Source organism: Lagopus muta, chromosome 1, assembly GCF_023343835.1.
Source record: "Lagopus muta isolate bLagMut1 chromosome 1, bLagMut1 primary, whole genome shotgun sequence".
NCBI lineage: Eukaryota > Metazoa > Chordata > Aves > Galliformes > Phasianidae > Lagopus > Lagopus muta.
Window position 1 is genome coordinate 87,159,507 of NC_064433.1, and position 16,139 is coordinate 87,175,645.

Sequence of the window (16,139 nt, forward strand, 5' to 3'; positions counted from 1 at the left end):
AACAGACAAATCTAATTTACAAATCTGTGCAGCTAAATGTCACCGGCATGACACTGATTTTTATTTTTACATTATTTGCATCTATTAAAACTTACTTTGTACTTAATTACAACTGCAGAAGCTGGATTGTATGTACATATCCCAAAGTTGGATTAATATATTATAGTTTGTTTACAGTATGTCTGCATCTTTTCCTTCTCAATATATGTACATGTATATGTGTGTATGCACTTGTATTCATAATACATCTTTTCTCTAGAAATGCGGTTACATTTAATTTGATTGGTTTTGTTTCCCCTTTAGCTTAGCAAAGTTGGAAGAAGAATTTGAAAAGAAATTCAACAGCCTCCCTCAATACAGTCCTATTACCTTTGACAGGAAAAATTCATCTGTTCCAAGGAAAAAGAGAAAGGTTGGAAGCGGCTCATCTGAACAACCAAAATCCAACAAAGGTAAATTAGTGTGCACTACATTCTTAATAACAACGCTTTGACAAGCTCAGAAATGTATGTCTTCTTACCTTACTGTTATACATGTGGAAAGTGTGTAGTCAAAACATTTTTCTAGCAATGAAGCTACTAGGTTCTCACCTGGATTAAATTCTATGCTGTAGTCTTAACTTCTGATTTCCATGCTGAGTAGAGCTTGTTGGAGCTTGTACACAAAATAATTTCCTCATAGCAAACAAATTTAACAAAAATGGGAATATTTGTTAGAAAAGTGGATTTGTCAGGTTTTCTCGGGGGAAAATAGGGAGAAAATGGCAGAATATCAAAAAGCTATTTTGAAGTTTTTCAGAGAATAATTCTAAGCAGTTTTGCATTTAAGAGTGCTTTTAGGCTCTATAAATCAAAACGTAGGATACCAGAAGTGTCTGAATGAAATGTGATTTTTTTTTTTTCCCCTCAGGATCCTAACTCTCCACTGTCAGTTTGTTCTGATAAAAATGCTTTGCCTTTGCTCAGCTCCATTGCTTGGGGTTATAAAGGAAGAAAAACTCATGACACATCTGGCTGTTTTATTTACAGACAACCTGTAACAGAGGTAGTAGAGAAGTGAATATATGTTACAGAAGATGCTTTTTTTACTCTGGCATCACAAAATCATGCTCTGCTACTATGATAGTATCATAAACTGGCTGACTTTCAAATCCAGTATGTGTATTTTAGCCAGGCAACCCTGGATTAGGTCTTTGCTTTTTGAATGCTTCAAAAATAATTACATTAGAATATGCAAGATTGAGCAGCTGTTCTTTTCTAGCACGTCAGTTTTTGTATTGACTTTTGTATATATATAATTAGATATGGAACAGTCAGACTTTTGCAGATTTAGACTTGTGCTAGTACCAACTGAGTTCTGACTTTTTTTTTTTATGGGATATATTTGACAGAACTTCTTTAATATGCACGAATGATTTATTATTATTTTTTTAATACAATGGTCTGTTAAGCAACATCTTTTGAGAACAAGATGATCTGTAAATTGAAGCTGTAATAGCAGCTGCTTGGATTTCTTGTTATAGTATTTACCTCTTCAGGTGTCTGTATGTCCTTAAAAAAACAAACAAACAAACAAAACAGGTGAAGAGGTTTGGTTGTTTTTTTTTAATTGCATGATACAGTGTCATTCCAGCCAGGTAACCTAGAACTGGAATTTTGCTTTTTTGCTCGGTTCCTAAGAGCAAGCTGGTTTTTATCCTTGTTTGCATCACTATTACAAAGCTTAGGAAGATTTTAGCCATGTCTCAAAGGAAGGTCAGAAGCATAACTGCAAGCAGGTCACAATCCTGATACAAGTAGCTTTGGCACAGCCCTAAGGAAGAGGCTGTGGAGCATTTGCCTGTAGCTGGCAATAAGGGTTCGTAAAGCTAAACCAGCTGACTCTGTGCTGAAGCAGATGGCCAGCAGTCATGTGAACTTTTCCACCAACTGAGCTGTGGGGTTGCAACAAGCAGCGCCAGGGGCAGGAATATCTGATGGTGACACCAGTGCTTATGCAGTGAACGTATAACCACAGCCCTGAAATAAATCCAGACTGAGATATCACTATCTGTACCCAATTTCAGTGAATGCTGAATTCACAACAGCTAGCTGAGAGAGCTGGCAGCTGGCATCAGTCATTCCAGCTCCCTGGAGAGTGAGGCTCAGTTCCCAAAAGCTAATTGAAAAACTTCCCAACATATCTTTTTTTTTTTTTCTCTTTTGGAAAAGAAAAATAAAAATTGCTAAAATTATAGGCATTCCATGGTAATGGGTTGATTTTTAATTTGTTTTCTTCCAGATTTTTTAGAATTCTTAAAATTGGCATGCAAGCTGTGTATTTGAAGCAACCTGAACAAAACTGCATTGAACTTACTAGATCTATAGGGAAATGGTTCCAGCTGTGCCGAAAACCCATTAAGCTGAATTCCCAAATTAATTTGTTTCTTCTGACAGACTGTTCAACCTAAACACGCTGTTGGCTTGCTTACAAACTCTGAGTCCAAAGACACCTAGAGAATTCTGGCCTCCAATGGTGTTATGCATACAGGTCTACATACTAGGCTTCTGCTAAAGGGAAGCATGGGAAGCAAACATGTTGTGCAAAATGATGGAGACTGCTTTGGAATGGTTCTGAGTTTTTTTGAATTACCGTGTTTATACCATTAGAATTCAGCAAAAGCAGAAGTGGCTTTTTTTTTTTTTTTTTTCAGTGTGATGAGCATGAACTGTTAAGAGGCATACAACTCTATGGGGGTAACTTTGTGTAGGGACACAGGAGACCTTAACTTTGCTGTTCTCTGTCTTGTCCTCTTGTGTGGAGTTGTCTCTGCTGCTTATGCTTTCTTGGAGTTGTTTTTGGTGTAAGGTCTTTAAAAGAGGCATCCATTACAAATGCAGTGAACATATATGAGTGAGGCCTCCTATGTATGTACTTTTCCAACAATACATACTGATCATTAGGGGTAGGTTTAGCAAATGCTCTTTAAAATTGAGCCCAGCTTTTCCTGAATGAGCATTGGCAGAATGATAAACTTCCCATGCGTTTTCAGTCTTCAGATAAGTGTATTTTCTACAGACTTTGGATTAGTGCTTACTAAATATGGAAAGTAGATCAGAGTGATGCATGCTGAAACTTCCACAGGATGTATGGAAAATAAAAATAGAGGATTTTTTTTTGGTTTGGAGGTGGGACGTTTGTTTCATAACTAGGTTTCTATGCCTTAAAGCAAAACAAAAAAACATATTCTACCCTGCCTGACAAGGGTGCCACATTTGATTTTCTGTCAAATGTGATTAAACTATAGTTACAGAAAGCTAAATAAGGAGATAAGCCTGGTTTGTTGCCTGACCCAAACAGGATTGTCGGGACTTTTTTTTGCTCTAAAGCAGAAAATCAGTAGATCAGTGTCCACTGAACTCTTCCACTATCTTGTGCCCAGTCCTCACTTCAGGTAGCTCTTTCGATATAAAAACACTACAGAACCCTGTGACGTAACTGTTTTAATTCCATGTGTAAAGTGAGTGCTGAATTTTCTTAAATGAAAGAGGTTTTTCTTTTCCCCAGAAGTTTCTAATTTGTCCAAATTCTGCTCCCAGCATGTTAGCAGGAATCTTCAGTGGGAGTAGAACTGAATAAGCCACGACCTTTCTGCAAATCCCACTCCGATTGTTTGGTACCAGGGTTGTGCACCTACTGTAGTAATGTAACAAAATGGCTGAAAAATACAGCCATGCTGAATTTGTACAGATGGCCTGCTCCAACATTCACTGGATCTGTGACTGATTTTATTTTTCTCCTTTCCAATGGCATATGTGCCAAAACATCCCACCGCACAGAAGCCATCAGTCTACAGTGAGTCACTAATACAGTTATTTGCAAAAATGAGCAGCAGGCATAGTCATTATTTCTGTCGTGCTCTGTGAATAAATGCTCACTTACACACTAAGCACTTCACTAAAGCTCTTGTTTCGGGAAGGCAAGTAGAGGAAAGCATATTATACTGTTATTTATGAAAGGAATTTTCTGCTTTTTTTTTTTTTATGGACTCTAGGACTAGAAATAAAGCATCAACTTAAAATAACTTCTCTGTGGCATTCCTTTCAGCCTTAGCTTGGGATTTTGGAGACTCAGTTTTGAGCATTAGGATGTCTGGAGATGACATGCTGTAAAATTTCAAAGGTCACAAAAATACGATGTTGTTGTCCTGAGAGATTTCGAAATGCAGAGGTTAATATTTGGTGAGCTCAGTTCTTCTAGGAGCTGTGGAGAATGTGGGAGTTGCACCAACCCAGTGGTCTCATAGGGTGAGGCAAGGACCTCAGCAGGAGGGTCTCTTTGTCTCTCCAGCTGAGGTCTGCATTTGGCAGTTCATTGATTCGTTTCTTAATCTAAGGAAAGGATTGAATGTGGCAGTTTTCAAAGAATTGAACAGTCTGTTAAGCAATTGCTAGACAATTTGTACATGTAAATGTGGAAGTAACTGTAGACATTATTTCAAAGAAAAAGGCAAAAAGGGTAGGATATTGGAAATTTCTTTACAAGAAGATGTCTTCTCTTTTCATCCCAATGAGATCAATGTTTTGAGTTTTCTATGTGGGAACAGAATGCCATGTGCAAGTGTCATGTGTTGCAAAATGCCCTTCATGTTGCAGGTGTAAGCTTATCAGAAATGTTTCTTGGATAGCACAGAAGAAATTAAAGACAGTTTTCCTTCTTCATGAAATGGCTGTTGTTTTCTGGAGAGTTTTTAATCTCATTTGTGCTCCTCAGTTGCTGACAATCTATGGGATTGATTTTAAACAGTTTGTGAGAGTGCAGGCTGAGCTATAGAAGTGGAGACTAATGTGATACTGTGTAAAGTGTTGCCAGTACCAAACACCTGCAAAAATAAAAAACAAACCAAAGAAACGCAACTGTAGTAACAGAAATGTCCTGCGAGTCCTCTCTTGCATATCTGGTGGAACGAACTGTCAGAAGGATTTGTCTCTGTTTGAATGAAGTGTTAGACGTCAGCCTTCAGAAAAGACCATTTTTTTCACTTACACTTTACCTTAACCTCGCTGAGATTTTTTGTGTGCCTTATTTTGCATTTTTGCTGCTCTGGCAGTATATTGCTCATTCAACTCTGTGATACTCAGGAACCTATTACAGAATTCACAGAAAGAGTCGAATAAGTTTGAGTGAATACAGCCTATTCTACCAAGCCCTCTAGCATTCTCTCTATGTCTTCTAATAGAGCTATTAAAATTCAAGCCAATGCTGTCTAAGATGGTGCCTGGAATACTTTTTGCTTTGGTTTGTTCTTTGATGTCTGGGTATTTCATGATATTATTTATCTTTTCCCAAATTTTGATTTCTGTAGTAGCTTTATTGTTTTTGATTACGTTTTTTGGTTTGGTTTTGTTTTTAAAGGCTGTTGTTATCCACAAAGCCAAAGTATAAAAAATCCTAGTATTTCTATACCTGTTTCTGTCTGGAATTTACCTTTCTATTTTTTCAGCATTTTTGAAATGGAACCTGATTTCTGTGAATGTTGTTCTCCTAAATCTCGATCCTTCTTGCAAGTGCTACACATTTTCCTTCTTCATTCCTGATGTACAGAGATAGGTAGTGATCAAAAACTCAGATGCATAACATGTATTTATCTTGCTTGCACATCATGACGTAGTTGCAGTTTCTTATCAGTAGGCAATGCATGTCTGGTTTCTTGTAAGGAGAAGAAGTGGAGGTCAGTGCTTGTGACAAGTAGAATACAGATCCTGCCACACAACAGTTGGATGCCCTCTTGGTAGGATATCAGCTGTCTTTTCATCTGCAGCTCATCTCCTTTCTGTTTAGACAGCTCTGTTTTAACTAGCCTGAAGACTTGCTTACCTTTGGCAATATGTGTAGTTTGTTTCCGAGAACTCCATAAAAACAGCTTTGCAGTGTGTAGAGATGATCTATCTATTCTTTGATCTGTTATACCTTTGCTGCTGTACTGCAGTTTACCCCATTAGTGTGTCAAAGGATGGCTTCCTTTTCACCTGTGCTAGTGGTATGCTTTGTTGGTTACTGTCACTTAGAGTGCCTTTGGACTATTTCTAGTAAAGAGTACTATCAAAGTGGGGACAATAACAGTTGCCAAACACACTCTCACTTTTCTCCCCTGGGAGCTTTTGCTTCTGCCTTTTACTATGAACTTATTTCTGGTCTCCAAAAAAGCAAACCTAACTCTTGCATCTTATGGTGGATTGGCTCTGTCTGGTAAGGAAGTTACTGTGCAGTCACTCATTCACTTCCCCAAGAGTGGGATGGAGTACAGAATCGGAAGTGCAAAAGTGGGAAAGAAAAATGTATGGGTCCAGATAAAGACAATTTGAGTGACTGGAGGGAGGAGGAAGGAAGAAAGGAAAAAAAGGGAGGAAATAATGCAAAAATAGTCACTCACCACCAACAAACCCATGCCTAGCTAGTTCCTAAGTAACAGCTACTTTGGAAACCTGTCCCCGGTTGTACTGTTTAGTGTGATGAAACATGGTATGAAACATCTTTTTGGTTTGTTAGGGTCAACTATCATGTCTGTGTCCTCTATCAACCTCCCTCTTGTTCACTTCCAGCCTCCTTAGTGGGGAGTTTGAAAACACAAGGCCTAGATGCAAGCACTGTGTTCAATAACGACTGAAACAGTGGAGTGTTAGCAACACAGTTTTGGTCACCAATTTAAAACAGCACGGTATGGGCTGCTGTGAAGAAAGTTACCTCCACGCCAGTATACATCCAAAAGGGAGCATGTCTTCAAACAAACAAAACTTTTGTTTTATGGTATGGCAAAGTTTCAAGTGGTCATTCTTCACAATGCTTTGGGACCCTTAAGCATTAAAAGCTGATGAGTTGAAGTACAGCCTACTGAAGCCCACAAAAAGCCTCCAGGAGTCATAATGGAGACTTTCTCTATTGTGCTTCCCTATGAAATGGTGTCCTGCATTAGTGGAATTAGAGGTTTTATAATAGATACTGTAATGTTATCATTTTTTTTTTTTTAAACTGCTAATTAAAAGTATGTATTATTAATGTTGTCTGTAGGTTCAGTCCAGTCTAAGAGAAAGAACTTTTTCCCCAAAATTGTCAGCAAATATAAGCACAAAAAGAAGAAGCTTAATGTTCCGGACAAAGGTACTGGTAGTGAATTACTTAGTTAAGGTTTAGAGCCATATGCTCTCTGAATTCAGTCTTGGGTAATGCTTCTAGGCAGAGGCTACTCAGCTCTCTGGTATTTGATTGCTTTGATCCCTTATGACCCTGTCTGTTTTGATTCCACTAGCTCCTGGCTCCAGTTGATCACATTACAATATTCCAGTATGATACTGTTTTGCTGCTATTTGGTATCTCCAATTGCAATTTCCCTGTTCTACACTCTATGCAGCAGAGCTGGCAAAGCATGGGCAGTTCTGTATTTGGCCCTGAACTATTTTTGTCTTCCACTGCTCATAGCTCTCTAGTCCTTTGGTTTCCCTTATCTCCATCCCTTTCTACATAAGAGACCAGATTGTTTGCACTTGGTCAGACCATTTATTCATGTTGTTTGCTCCTTTCTCTCTGATTTCCATCTGTCTAGAGCTCTGCAGACTGCAGCTGGTCAGAGCTTGAAAGCTGGTTTCTGCACCAGTTCTCAGAAATACTTCTGCCAACCCTGAACCAACCCTCCCTCTGCAGAAGTCTTAACAGCTTCCTGTTTCCCCTTAGGTTGAAGATAACATCTACAGTTTAAATTCTGCTTGGGACTTCCTCAGTCCTCTATCCTGCTAGTAGATCTCCAAAGTCTTTTTCTTGCTACAGCATTCTGATCCTACTTACCTACACCTCATAACTTCTAGGATCATTTTTATGTGTACTGAGTGTACACAATTATAACTAAGTCTGTTTTCCAAGGCCTGTGTTGTGTTTTTATTTAATCTTTTTTTTCCCCCTACTCCATGATATCCAGATCTTGGAGTAGAGTTCCCTCCCATGTCATCCCGGTAGTGTAGCAGGGCCTCTGTGGTCACTCATTTATAAGACTCTATTAATTTCTTCCATTTATTTTTTTTTTCCCACTCCACGTGTATCCCATTTTAAGATAATAAAATGACAGCTTCTCCAGGATCTTTATGCTTGATCCCTTTCCCTAAGGCTTAGTGGTGTCATTTGCTCTCCTTTCCTGATGCTGTGTTTTGTATCCTCTGTGGTGCACTTGCACTGTTTTCTCTTATAGGCTGTGCCAGCTCTTCTGCATCCAGCAATGCAAACATTTTTAAATTACTTATGTTTTTTTCATGGGATTTGCATAACAAACATGTTGTGGGAGTTGCTCATAAAAAGTAACTATCATGCTTCCGCATCAGAGTGAGAAAGATATCACCACACGTTATCACTGGGTGCCAGTCAAATTTTTGTGTCTTAATTATTAATAGACCACAGAGATAAATTAGTTTAAGTAAGATTAAGATCTAACATTAAAAAGCAGTATTAAAATTATCCTATAGGAAAAGAAATAGAAGCGTTTAATACAAGATAAAGTAAAAAAATATCTGTAGATAGAACATGAAGTGTTTACACAAAAACCTATTTGATTAAAAGAAACCAGCCTGTTTTGGTATAAAATGAAGTATGCACTATGATCAAAGATTAAAGCTTGACAAGTGTTGAATACCCTGGCCTTATTCCAGTACAACAGCGGCATGCCCCAGGAAATTGAGAATGTGAATAGTATCATAGTGTCTAAACATTAAGGACGTGTCTATGCATTTGCTGGAGCAGGGCCAGTTTGCTAAGTTCATCCCAAGACTGAAGAAAGGCATGAGAAGCTTGAACCTACCAGTCTTACACAGCCCACATGGAAATCATCAAAGGAAAGACATTGATATATATATATATATATATATATATATATATATATATATATATATATACACACACAAATGTTCAAGGGGAATTGTATTTTCTGAGTTAAAGTGGTGAAAATTTGGGGTCTTGGCTACCATAACTGCACAGTGAGGAACAGTTATCAGCAGTCCTAATGCAGTCTCAGTATGATCTTGATGTACATCATACATCACAGTTTCATGAATTCCTTGGCAGTGTGACCCTAAACTCTTTGAATCCAAGAACTATCCCACGTTCAGAAGCATCAAGCTGGGAATCCCTGTGTGTTTTATTTGAGTTAAAAAATAAACGAGGGCTTAGTTATTTTGGTTATTTTGTACTTCTGGTGAGTCACAAGTATGTATATGTTATGGTTTTTATGAAGTTAATTTTGCTGGAGGAAGGAGAGACTTGGATATTCTGATAGCTGGAGAGGAGACACCTATAAGTGTTGCTGTCAGCAGGGGTCACACTGCCTTCATCTTTGACAGCTTGAGAACTGCTACAACTGCTGTTACCAGATGTTGAAGAAATCATTTTTGATCTACCTGGTGCCTTACTGACACAGTTTCTGTGGTGTGCTGAGTTGCTTTGTCATTTTATGGTCACAAAGGCAGATGATGAATATGTCTTCAGTTTTGAGTGAGAACAGTAGCTGTTGAGTGGGCTCTTGAATAGAGTGTTCTTATTGTAGACCTGCCTTTGTGGTTTGAGTGCGGTTTTGGCACTAGCACTTCTCAAAGGGAGCTCTGTCTTGTCTTATTCTTGTTCAGTATGGCATTAGAAAAGAGATGAGGTAAAGATGTTCATCAGTGTTCTTGATACCACCTTAGCTGGTTTTGCTCTGATTGCATACTATTATACTGCAGCATCAAAATCAGGATTAACAAGGAAGTTCCAATCTCTGGTGGCAAGTACAGAAGTACTGAGAGTTGATAAAAACGAGCAAAATGAGGGCAGTGAGTCGCATCTTTTAAATCCTCACTTTTTCTCTTCATTGATATTGGTGGGGTTTTTTTTTTCCTTATGTGTAAGACTTGAGTTGGAGCTATGCCAGTTTCTTTTCTGTTGTGTTAGACTTGTGTTCTGGTGTGCTGCAGCTTGCACTCTACAATGCAAGAAAGAACCAACCATAGATGGAGGCAATAAGAAGACTTCATGTACTCTGTAGAACTGCAGAGTAGGGTAAATGGTCCATGCTAACTTTAAACAAATCTAGCTCAGGAAACCATCTGGCATACAGCTCCAGGTGCTTTTTTTTCCTAAGTCATTTTTGTGACCACAATGTAAGTATACCAGATTTTCGTATCATGTGCTCAACTCCTCTTGCAAAAAATAGTCCCCAAGTTCTGCGTGCTCTACTGTCATGTAGTAAGCTAATCACAGAAATGTTTGTAGGACTGAACAGTAGAACAGAACCTTATTTCATTTCTAGAAAGCATTCTCCTGAAAATTAGTTGAGTTCTACACTGCTCACGCAGGTAGGAGAGCATGGAAGCAGAAGGGGGATACAAAATGGATTCCAGAAATGACTAAAAAAAAAAGGGAATTAAACTTGTTTAGCCCTGTCATTTCAGCACTGCGAATCAAAGGCTTGATTTAAAGCATCCAAACAGACACATCTTTGTCAGTGGAAGCAGCGGGGTACTGATTTTCTTGAAAGCAGTGCAGAATGAGGACCTTTGCACCTCGCTTTGCCATCCTGTTGTTCGTCTCAAGTTCAGTGCAAATATTCTTGAGAGCCTTTAATTTTGTATAATTTCCTCTGAGTTTGGTTTGATTTCTGTTTGAATAAATAATGTGTAAAGAAAGCAATGAAATAATCTCTTAACCTAACTTCCACCAAGAAAAGTAGAAAAGTCCTCTTGAGGAAACCAACTCTTCCCTTCAGCACCCACTCTTTTCACCTGAAAGGGTGGGGGAAGAAACACAAAACCCCACTCATTCACTTTTCATTTTTATTCCTTTCTGATTCAAAATGCATGGCAGCAATTTTACCGTGAAATGTTAGCTCTCCTAAGCTAAGTGAATAATTCTAGAGGACTCCAAGTCTCCTTTTAAAGACTGAGTTACCTTAAAACTGGGAGAGGATACATTTAATCCTGAATTTGTCAGTCACCTTCTGCTGTTTCTTAGTGAAACACTTAAGATATGACGTACTGCTTTATCCTAATCTGTTGCAATTTTTTTTTTTAACCATTTTATGTCTTTAATAATGTTAACTACTGCCTTTTTAAGTTTTTTTAATTTTTTTTTAATTTATTTTATACCTTTCAAGACTTGATATTTTCTGGAAGTTTTTTGATGGATGCAGTGTGTAAAATAAAACATGAATTTTAATAAGAACTGTCTATTGTATTTACCGATCGAGATAATTCCCAGTGACCTGGCATAGCTCATAAGATAATACACATGTAACTGAAAACATACCCAAGTTCCTTTCTTTCAGATGTTCATTATTTGAAATCGTGTCTTTAATGGCTTTATCAAATGTTTAAAAAAAATAAAATAAAAAAATTTGCATTGCTAAAATTAAAGCCATTATAAACTCAACCTTAGAATTAAACAGCATTGTCAAAGTAGTATCTAATTAGAGCAAATCCCTGAATCAGAATTAACAAATACAGTTGGGCTACAACCAAGCCATTACATTAATACATAATCAACGCTTTTGAATTCCTAAATTAGAAATCTAGAGATAAAGCTGCCTGTTTAATTATACATTCCAATTAAGATTTTGGTCCCAGTCAGTGCAATAAGCTTATCTGAACATCTCACTATTAGGTAAATTGAATTACTTGGAAGTCGCATTTATAGTCACTAGTGCTTCTTCTTAATTGTACTGCTTTTGGACAGATGTTATTGCAATCACTCATGTACTCTTTAATAAAAGAAAAAGTTTTACAACCAAACTCTGCTCTGCAGAGTGTCAGTATTTATGGGTAAACTCTGAGGAAAGCTCACTGAAGTGCTGTGCTTTTTTCAAAATAAGAAACACGCATAAATCCAAAAATGGTTTATGAGGGAAAGCACAGAGATGGATTCAAGAATATTCGTTAAGTTTTGTAACAGTTCCAGATGCTTTTATACATATACACTAGGTCTGTTCATATTCTTTTGCTATAAGACATTAAAAGTAAAACACAGTTCCTTTCCATGAAGGCAAAGGGCAGCGGATTGCAGGACAAAATTGTGTTATAGCTGTTCTCTTCAGCCTGTTCCCAGTCTCATAGTTAGCAATCAAAGAAGCTACTGAAAGGAAAGAGTTTATATTAGCCGTATCTAACCAATATCTAAACAGTAAATATTATTAAAATGAAATGTGGACTGTTGTGTGTGATCTGTGAGGTTTGGTTGCTCCTGCATGATACTCCCAGTCTCAGTGTAGGAGATTGGTTTTCTTCAATGCTTAACTCTTCTGAAAGTGCAGTTGCTGGCATTCCGACTGAAGTTTTGCGTATGTCATTTTTTGCTTGTCCTGTCACTCACAGAGTGAATAAATGGGTTTTAAACGTTTCTTGCAAATAGGAACAAAGATTGAAGGAAACAGTGGGGAAGAGGAAATGTGGACATGGTAACAACTGTGAAATAAATGAGTGTTAAAAAGAGATGAGCTGTAACCTGACGAGTAGTAAAGAAAATGAGGAGTTGAAAATGCACAGAAAAGACGAGATATGGATGTTAGGAAAAATTATGTAATCATTTAGGAGGCAGTGCATCTGGGAGAAAAGCAACCTGTGGACTTAATGAAGATGTCATGAGTGCTCTCAGTTTCAAAATAGTCTAGGGAAGCCTCTAAGAAATGACCTGGGCATTCCCTTTTTTGCTAACCCTATCTTTCTGTAAGCACAAATGAGGTAATGCTTTTATCAAAGGAGAAAATCTTCACCAGACTGAATTTATGATCTTGTGAAATCCTGTGGTATCAGCAGTGTGGTTTATTAAATCACTGGAAATGGCAGGCAGTTTATGACTGTATGCTGATCTCAGACTTTGGAATCTTAAGTTAGTGTCTGACCAATTTCTGCATGAACAAGAGTGAAGTTAGTGTCTAGTCAGGTGAAAATCTGTCATCGTGTTCCACTTCATGATGGAAAGCTGCTTTGAAATGTCAACACTGGTACTGTTGAAAGAATTTCAAACAGTTCCGTTTGTACTCTCACTTTATGTAGGCAGTGATCCCATTGTAGTAATTATAGTATTCTGTCATGTGCTTGTTTTCTTTTCTTCTTTTTTTAAGCATTCTTGTATTTGAGTGATCTAGCTTGGCTATTGTATTTGCTGCCTTTAGGTTTCTGTAAGCTTTATTGTTCTGTAGAAGGCAGCATTTCCTTCTGCTTAAAAGAGGTGAAATAGAGTGACTTGAAAGAGAAGTGTGAGGGTTATTCAGGAATTCCTGAATGCCATTTGTGAGTCTGGCTATGAGCTAAGATAAGTTTATGTGAGGACCCTAGCTGTTATTGTTCTTTAAATGTGTTTGTCTGTTAGCTACTGGTATTAGATATTGGTATCTTCTGTTGTAGAGTGTTGTACGCTGTCTGATAACGTGCTCAAACTGAAATGCTACTTCCTGTCTCACAGTTTGCTTTGCAAATGTTAAAAATTTGAACCTCCTAGGAAATCTTATGTTACTATTCCTTTGCAAGCCCCTGCAGGATCAAGATGATATTTTGCCTTGATTTGTGCTCTGACTACTTGTGAGGAAAAGCTTAGTACGTTACGTAGATATTTACATATGTTAATAATGTTAAATGAGAATAGCCAGGAGTTGTATCTTAAATGTTGATTAATTTATTTTTGTTCTTTTTCAGCCATACTCTCAGAAGACAGAAATCCCATTGAGCTTGCCTGGAGGAATAAAATTTGTTTATCTGCCCTAAACACTCCAGAGCCAGCGATGATGCATGAGCCTTTAGTTGGAAGCCAGAAAAGGAAAGCGAGGAAAACTAAGATCACTCATCTTGTTCGAACAGCAGATGGTCGCGTGTCACCAGCAGGAGGGACACTGGGTAAGGAAATGGTAGTTTAAGTTTAAATTTTGTTAAAATTGTATAGTAGGGGATGATATTAGAGCACAAGCAACTAACTAGGAAAGTATTGTTCAGCCAGCATGTTCTCAGACCTGCTCAGAAAGATCATTCTATAAAATGCAGATATCGATCAACTGTGAAATGGTTACATCCTTAATGGCCAACTCCATCTGTTTGATTGCCCACATCTGTCTCCCTGGTATTTTTCTAAGAACTGATTACAAAGAGAAATGAAAAACAGTTACATTTCATACTTTCTTTCCAGCTCAGCAAAGTAATCATAGCGCACTTAGTAATATGACATAAAAACAATTCTGTGGTATGACAAGCAGTGCAAAAGCCTCAGTGGTTAAGATAATCTTTCAGGACTTCTTTTATCTTAAACATACACAGAGACACAACCTCTGTTGACTGACCTGGAGGATCAAGTTTAGCCGAATCCAAAGTCAGTAAACTGTTTCATAAACGTTTGTATGCTTCAGTCATTAACTTGGTTCAGAAGAGGTTGCAGCATGAATTAATTTTACTAGCAAAATTGAAGTCCTAATGGTGAAGTTTCTGTTAACATTGGACTGGTCAGTACCTCAGTGTGCTGCTATGAGTGTAAGAGCTAGACTTGCAAGCTTAACTCTCTTTTGTTACAGAGGAAAAGCCAAAAGATCTTCCACAGAGCAGTCTTCAAAAAGCGTCAAGTGCAGAAATGGATTGCAACAGTGAATGCTCCGGAAATGCAGAGACACAAGAAAATCATAGTATTACATCAGATATGCCAGCAGTGTCTGCATTTTTTAGCTTAGCTGCTCTGGCAGAGGTAGCAGCAATGGAAAATGTACACAGGTATGATTTTCTTTTCTCTTTGATGCCAGAATGTTCAGAAAGCGCGTGAATTGCATAGTGTTTAATTTGGCCTGTGCTTCCTCCTCCACTGCTTTCTCTGTTTTCTACCACTGGCTTCCCAGTGTTAAGTCGACACCTACATGACACTGTAGTCTATTTCAGTAATCAGTAAAATTATTCTCCTTCGTAAACCTGTCTCCCAGATTTTGTGTATAAACCACTTAATACGCTCTTTGAGATGCTAACAATGGAGAGTTTCTAATTTTCAGTCACCATTTGTCAGATGATAGATTTAAACAGCTATTGCACACTGTTTTCTATGTCTCTGTGGCCTAAGACTGCGCAGAGAATTTCGTGTAACTTTAGCACAGTTTTTTACTGAGCATGACTGAATGAAGCTTGCTTGTTATTTTTACTCTTGTCCTTCGCTGTGTAGGAGGAAAAGCATCTGCAGAATGTCCTGAGGGCAGAACAGCTCTGAGTGTTGGAAAGTCATGTTACTTTGGTCTGGTCCTCTCAGTTTTAGAATTAGGCCATCCACACAGATAATATGGAGAATGCACAGATCTCTTAGGCCTGTTGGGTCGGTTCAGCCGGCACAGTCAGATCTTGCATTCTAGACCTGTGGTGGGAGGAAATGAATGGCAGCAAGTTGTCTTTAGCTCTTAATTATCCAGTATTGTCCTTTGATGTGCTCCCACCTGTTGGAGATACGATGGCCTATATCCTTTGCTATAGTGGAAAGTCAGTAAGGAAATCTAGGCCAGTCTGAAACCATCACAACCTGAGCAATTGGAAGGTAACAGATTACTGGCTACCTAAGAAACCACAAAGCAGCGTTTGATGAACGCTATTCACAACCTCACAACCTACTGTTAATCTTGTGCCCCCTGTTGGGCAATCTAGTCCTGTATTCAGACTTGTGAAACACTGACTTTTTTAGAAGCTTGAAAGGCACCAAGAAAGAAATTCTGATGAACTCAGCCTGGTACCTTTTCTCTGCTGAAGCTGTTACCTTGCTTACACAATAGCATTTCAAGTGGGAAATGTTTTCATACTACAGTCAGCCCAGACTTTTCTCCCAGTTTTGCAAAACAGCAGTCTGCTATCAAGACTGCAAAGGTATGAACTTGTTTCTGTCATTTTCCATGGCTGCAAGCCACGAAGTGAAACCTGGAGAAGCACTGTCCTGAGTTCTGCTCTCATTTGCATCTTTGTGGTTTCATTGATTTCCAGTAATGCTGTGAGAAGAGCAGCACAAGAGTGACTTAGTTACATAACTAAGATTCACTTAGTTGTGATGATGTCCTCTTTGTTTTTCTAAAAGCTTTTTCTCCTTCATTTTTCCTCATTAAAAATAATGTTTTGAACCAATGTTTTACTTACCCTTCTGTTTGGGTCTTCCTT

At 38.1% G+C, this 16,139-nt stretch overlaps 1 protein-coding gene across 20 annotated transcripts in view; it reads left to right on the forward strand.

Annotated features, from left to right (window-relative positions):
• BBX (BBX high mobility group box domain containing) overlaps positions 1-16,139 on the forward strand; it is a 140,080-nt gene that overhangs the window by 106,342 nt on the left and 17,599 nt on the right. For 17 of the 20 annotated variants that reach the window (XM_048965861.1, XM_048965852.1, XM_048965823.1 and 14 more), the window contains 3 exons: positions 304-452; positions 13,677-13,874; positions 14,540-14,732. In XM_048965861.1, the coding sequence (XP_048821818.1) occupies positions 304-452; positions 13,677-13,874; positions 14,540-14,732 (540 nt within the window). Of the gene's footprint in view, positions 1-303; positions 453-909; positions 1,602-13,676; positions 13,875-14,539; positions 14,733-16,139 lie in introns of those variants that run through there. The other 3 variants (XM_048965879.1, XM_048965924.1, XM_048965916.1) reach the window with 3 other exon arrangements.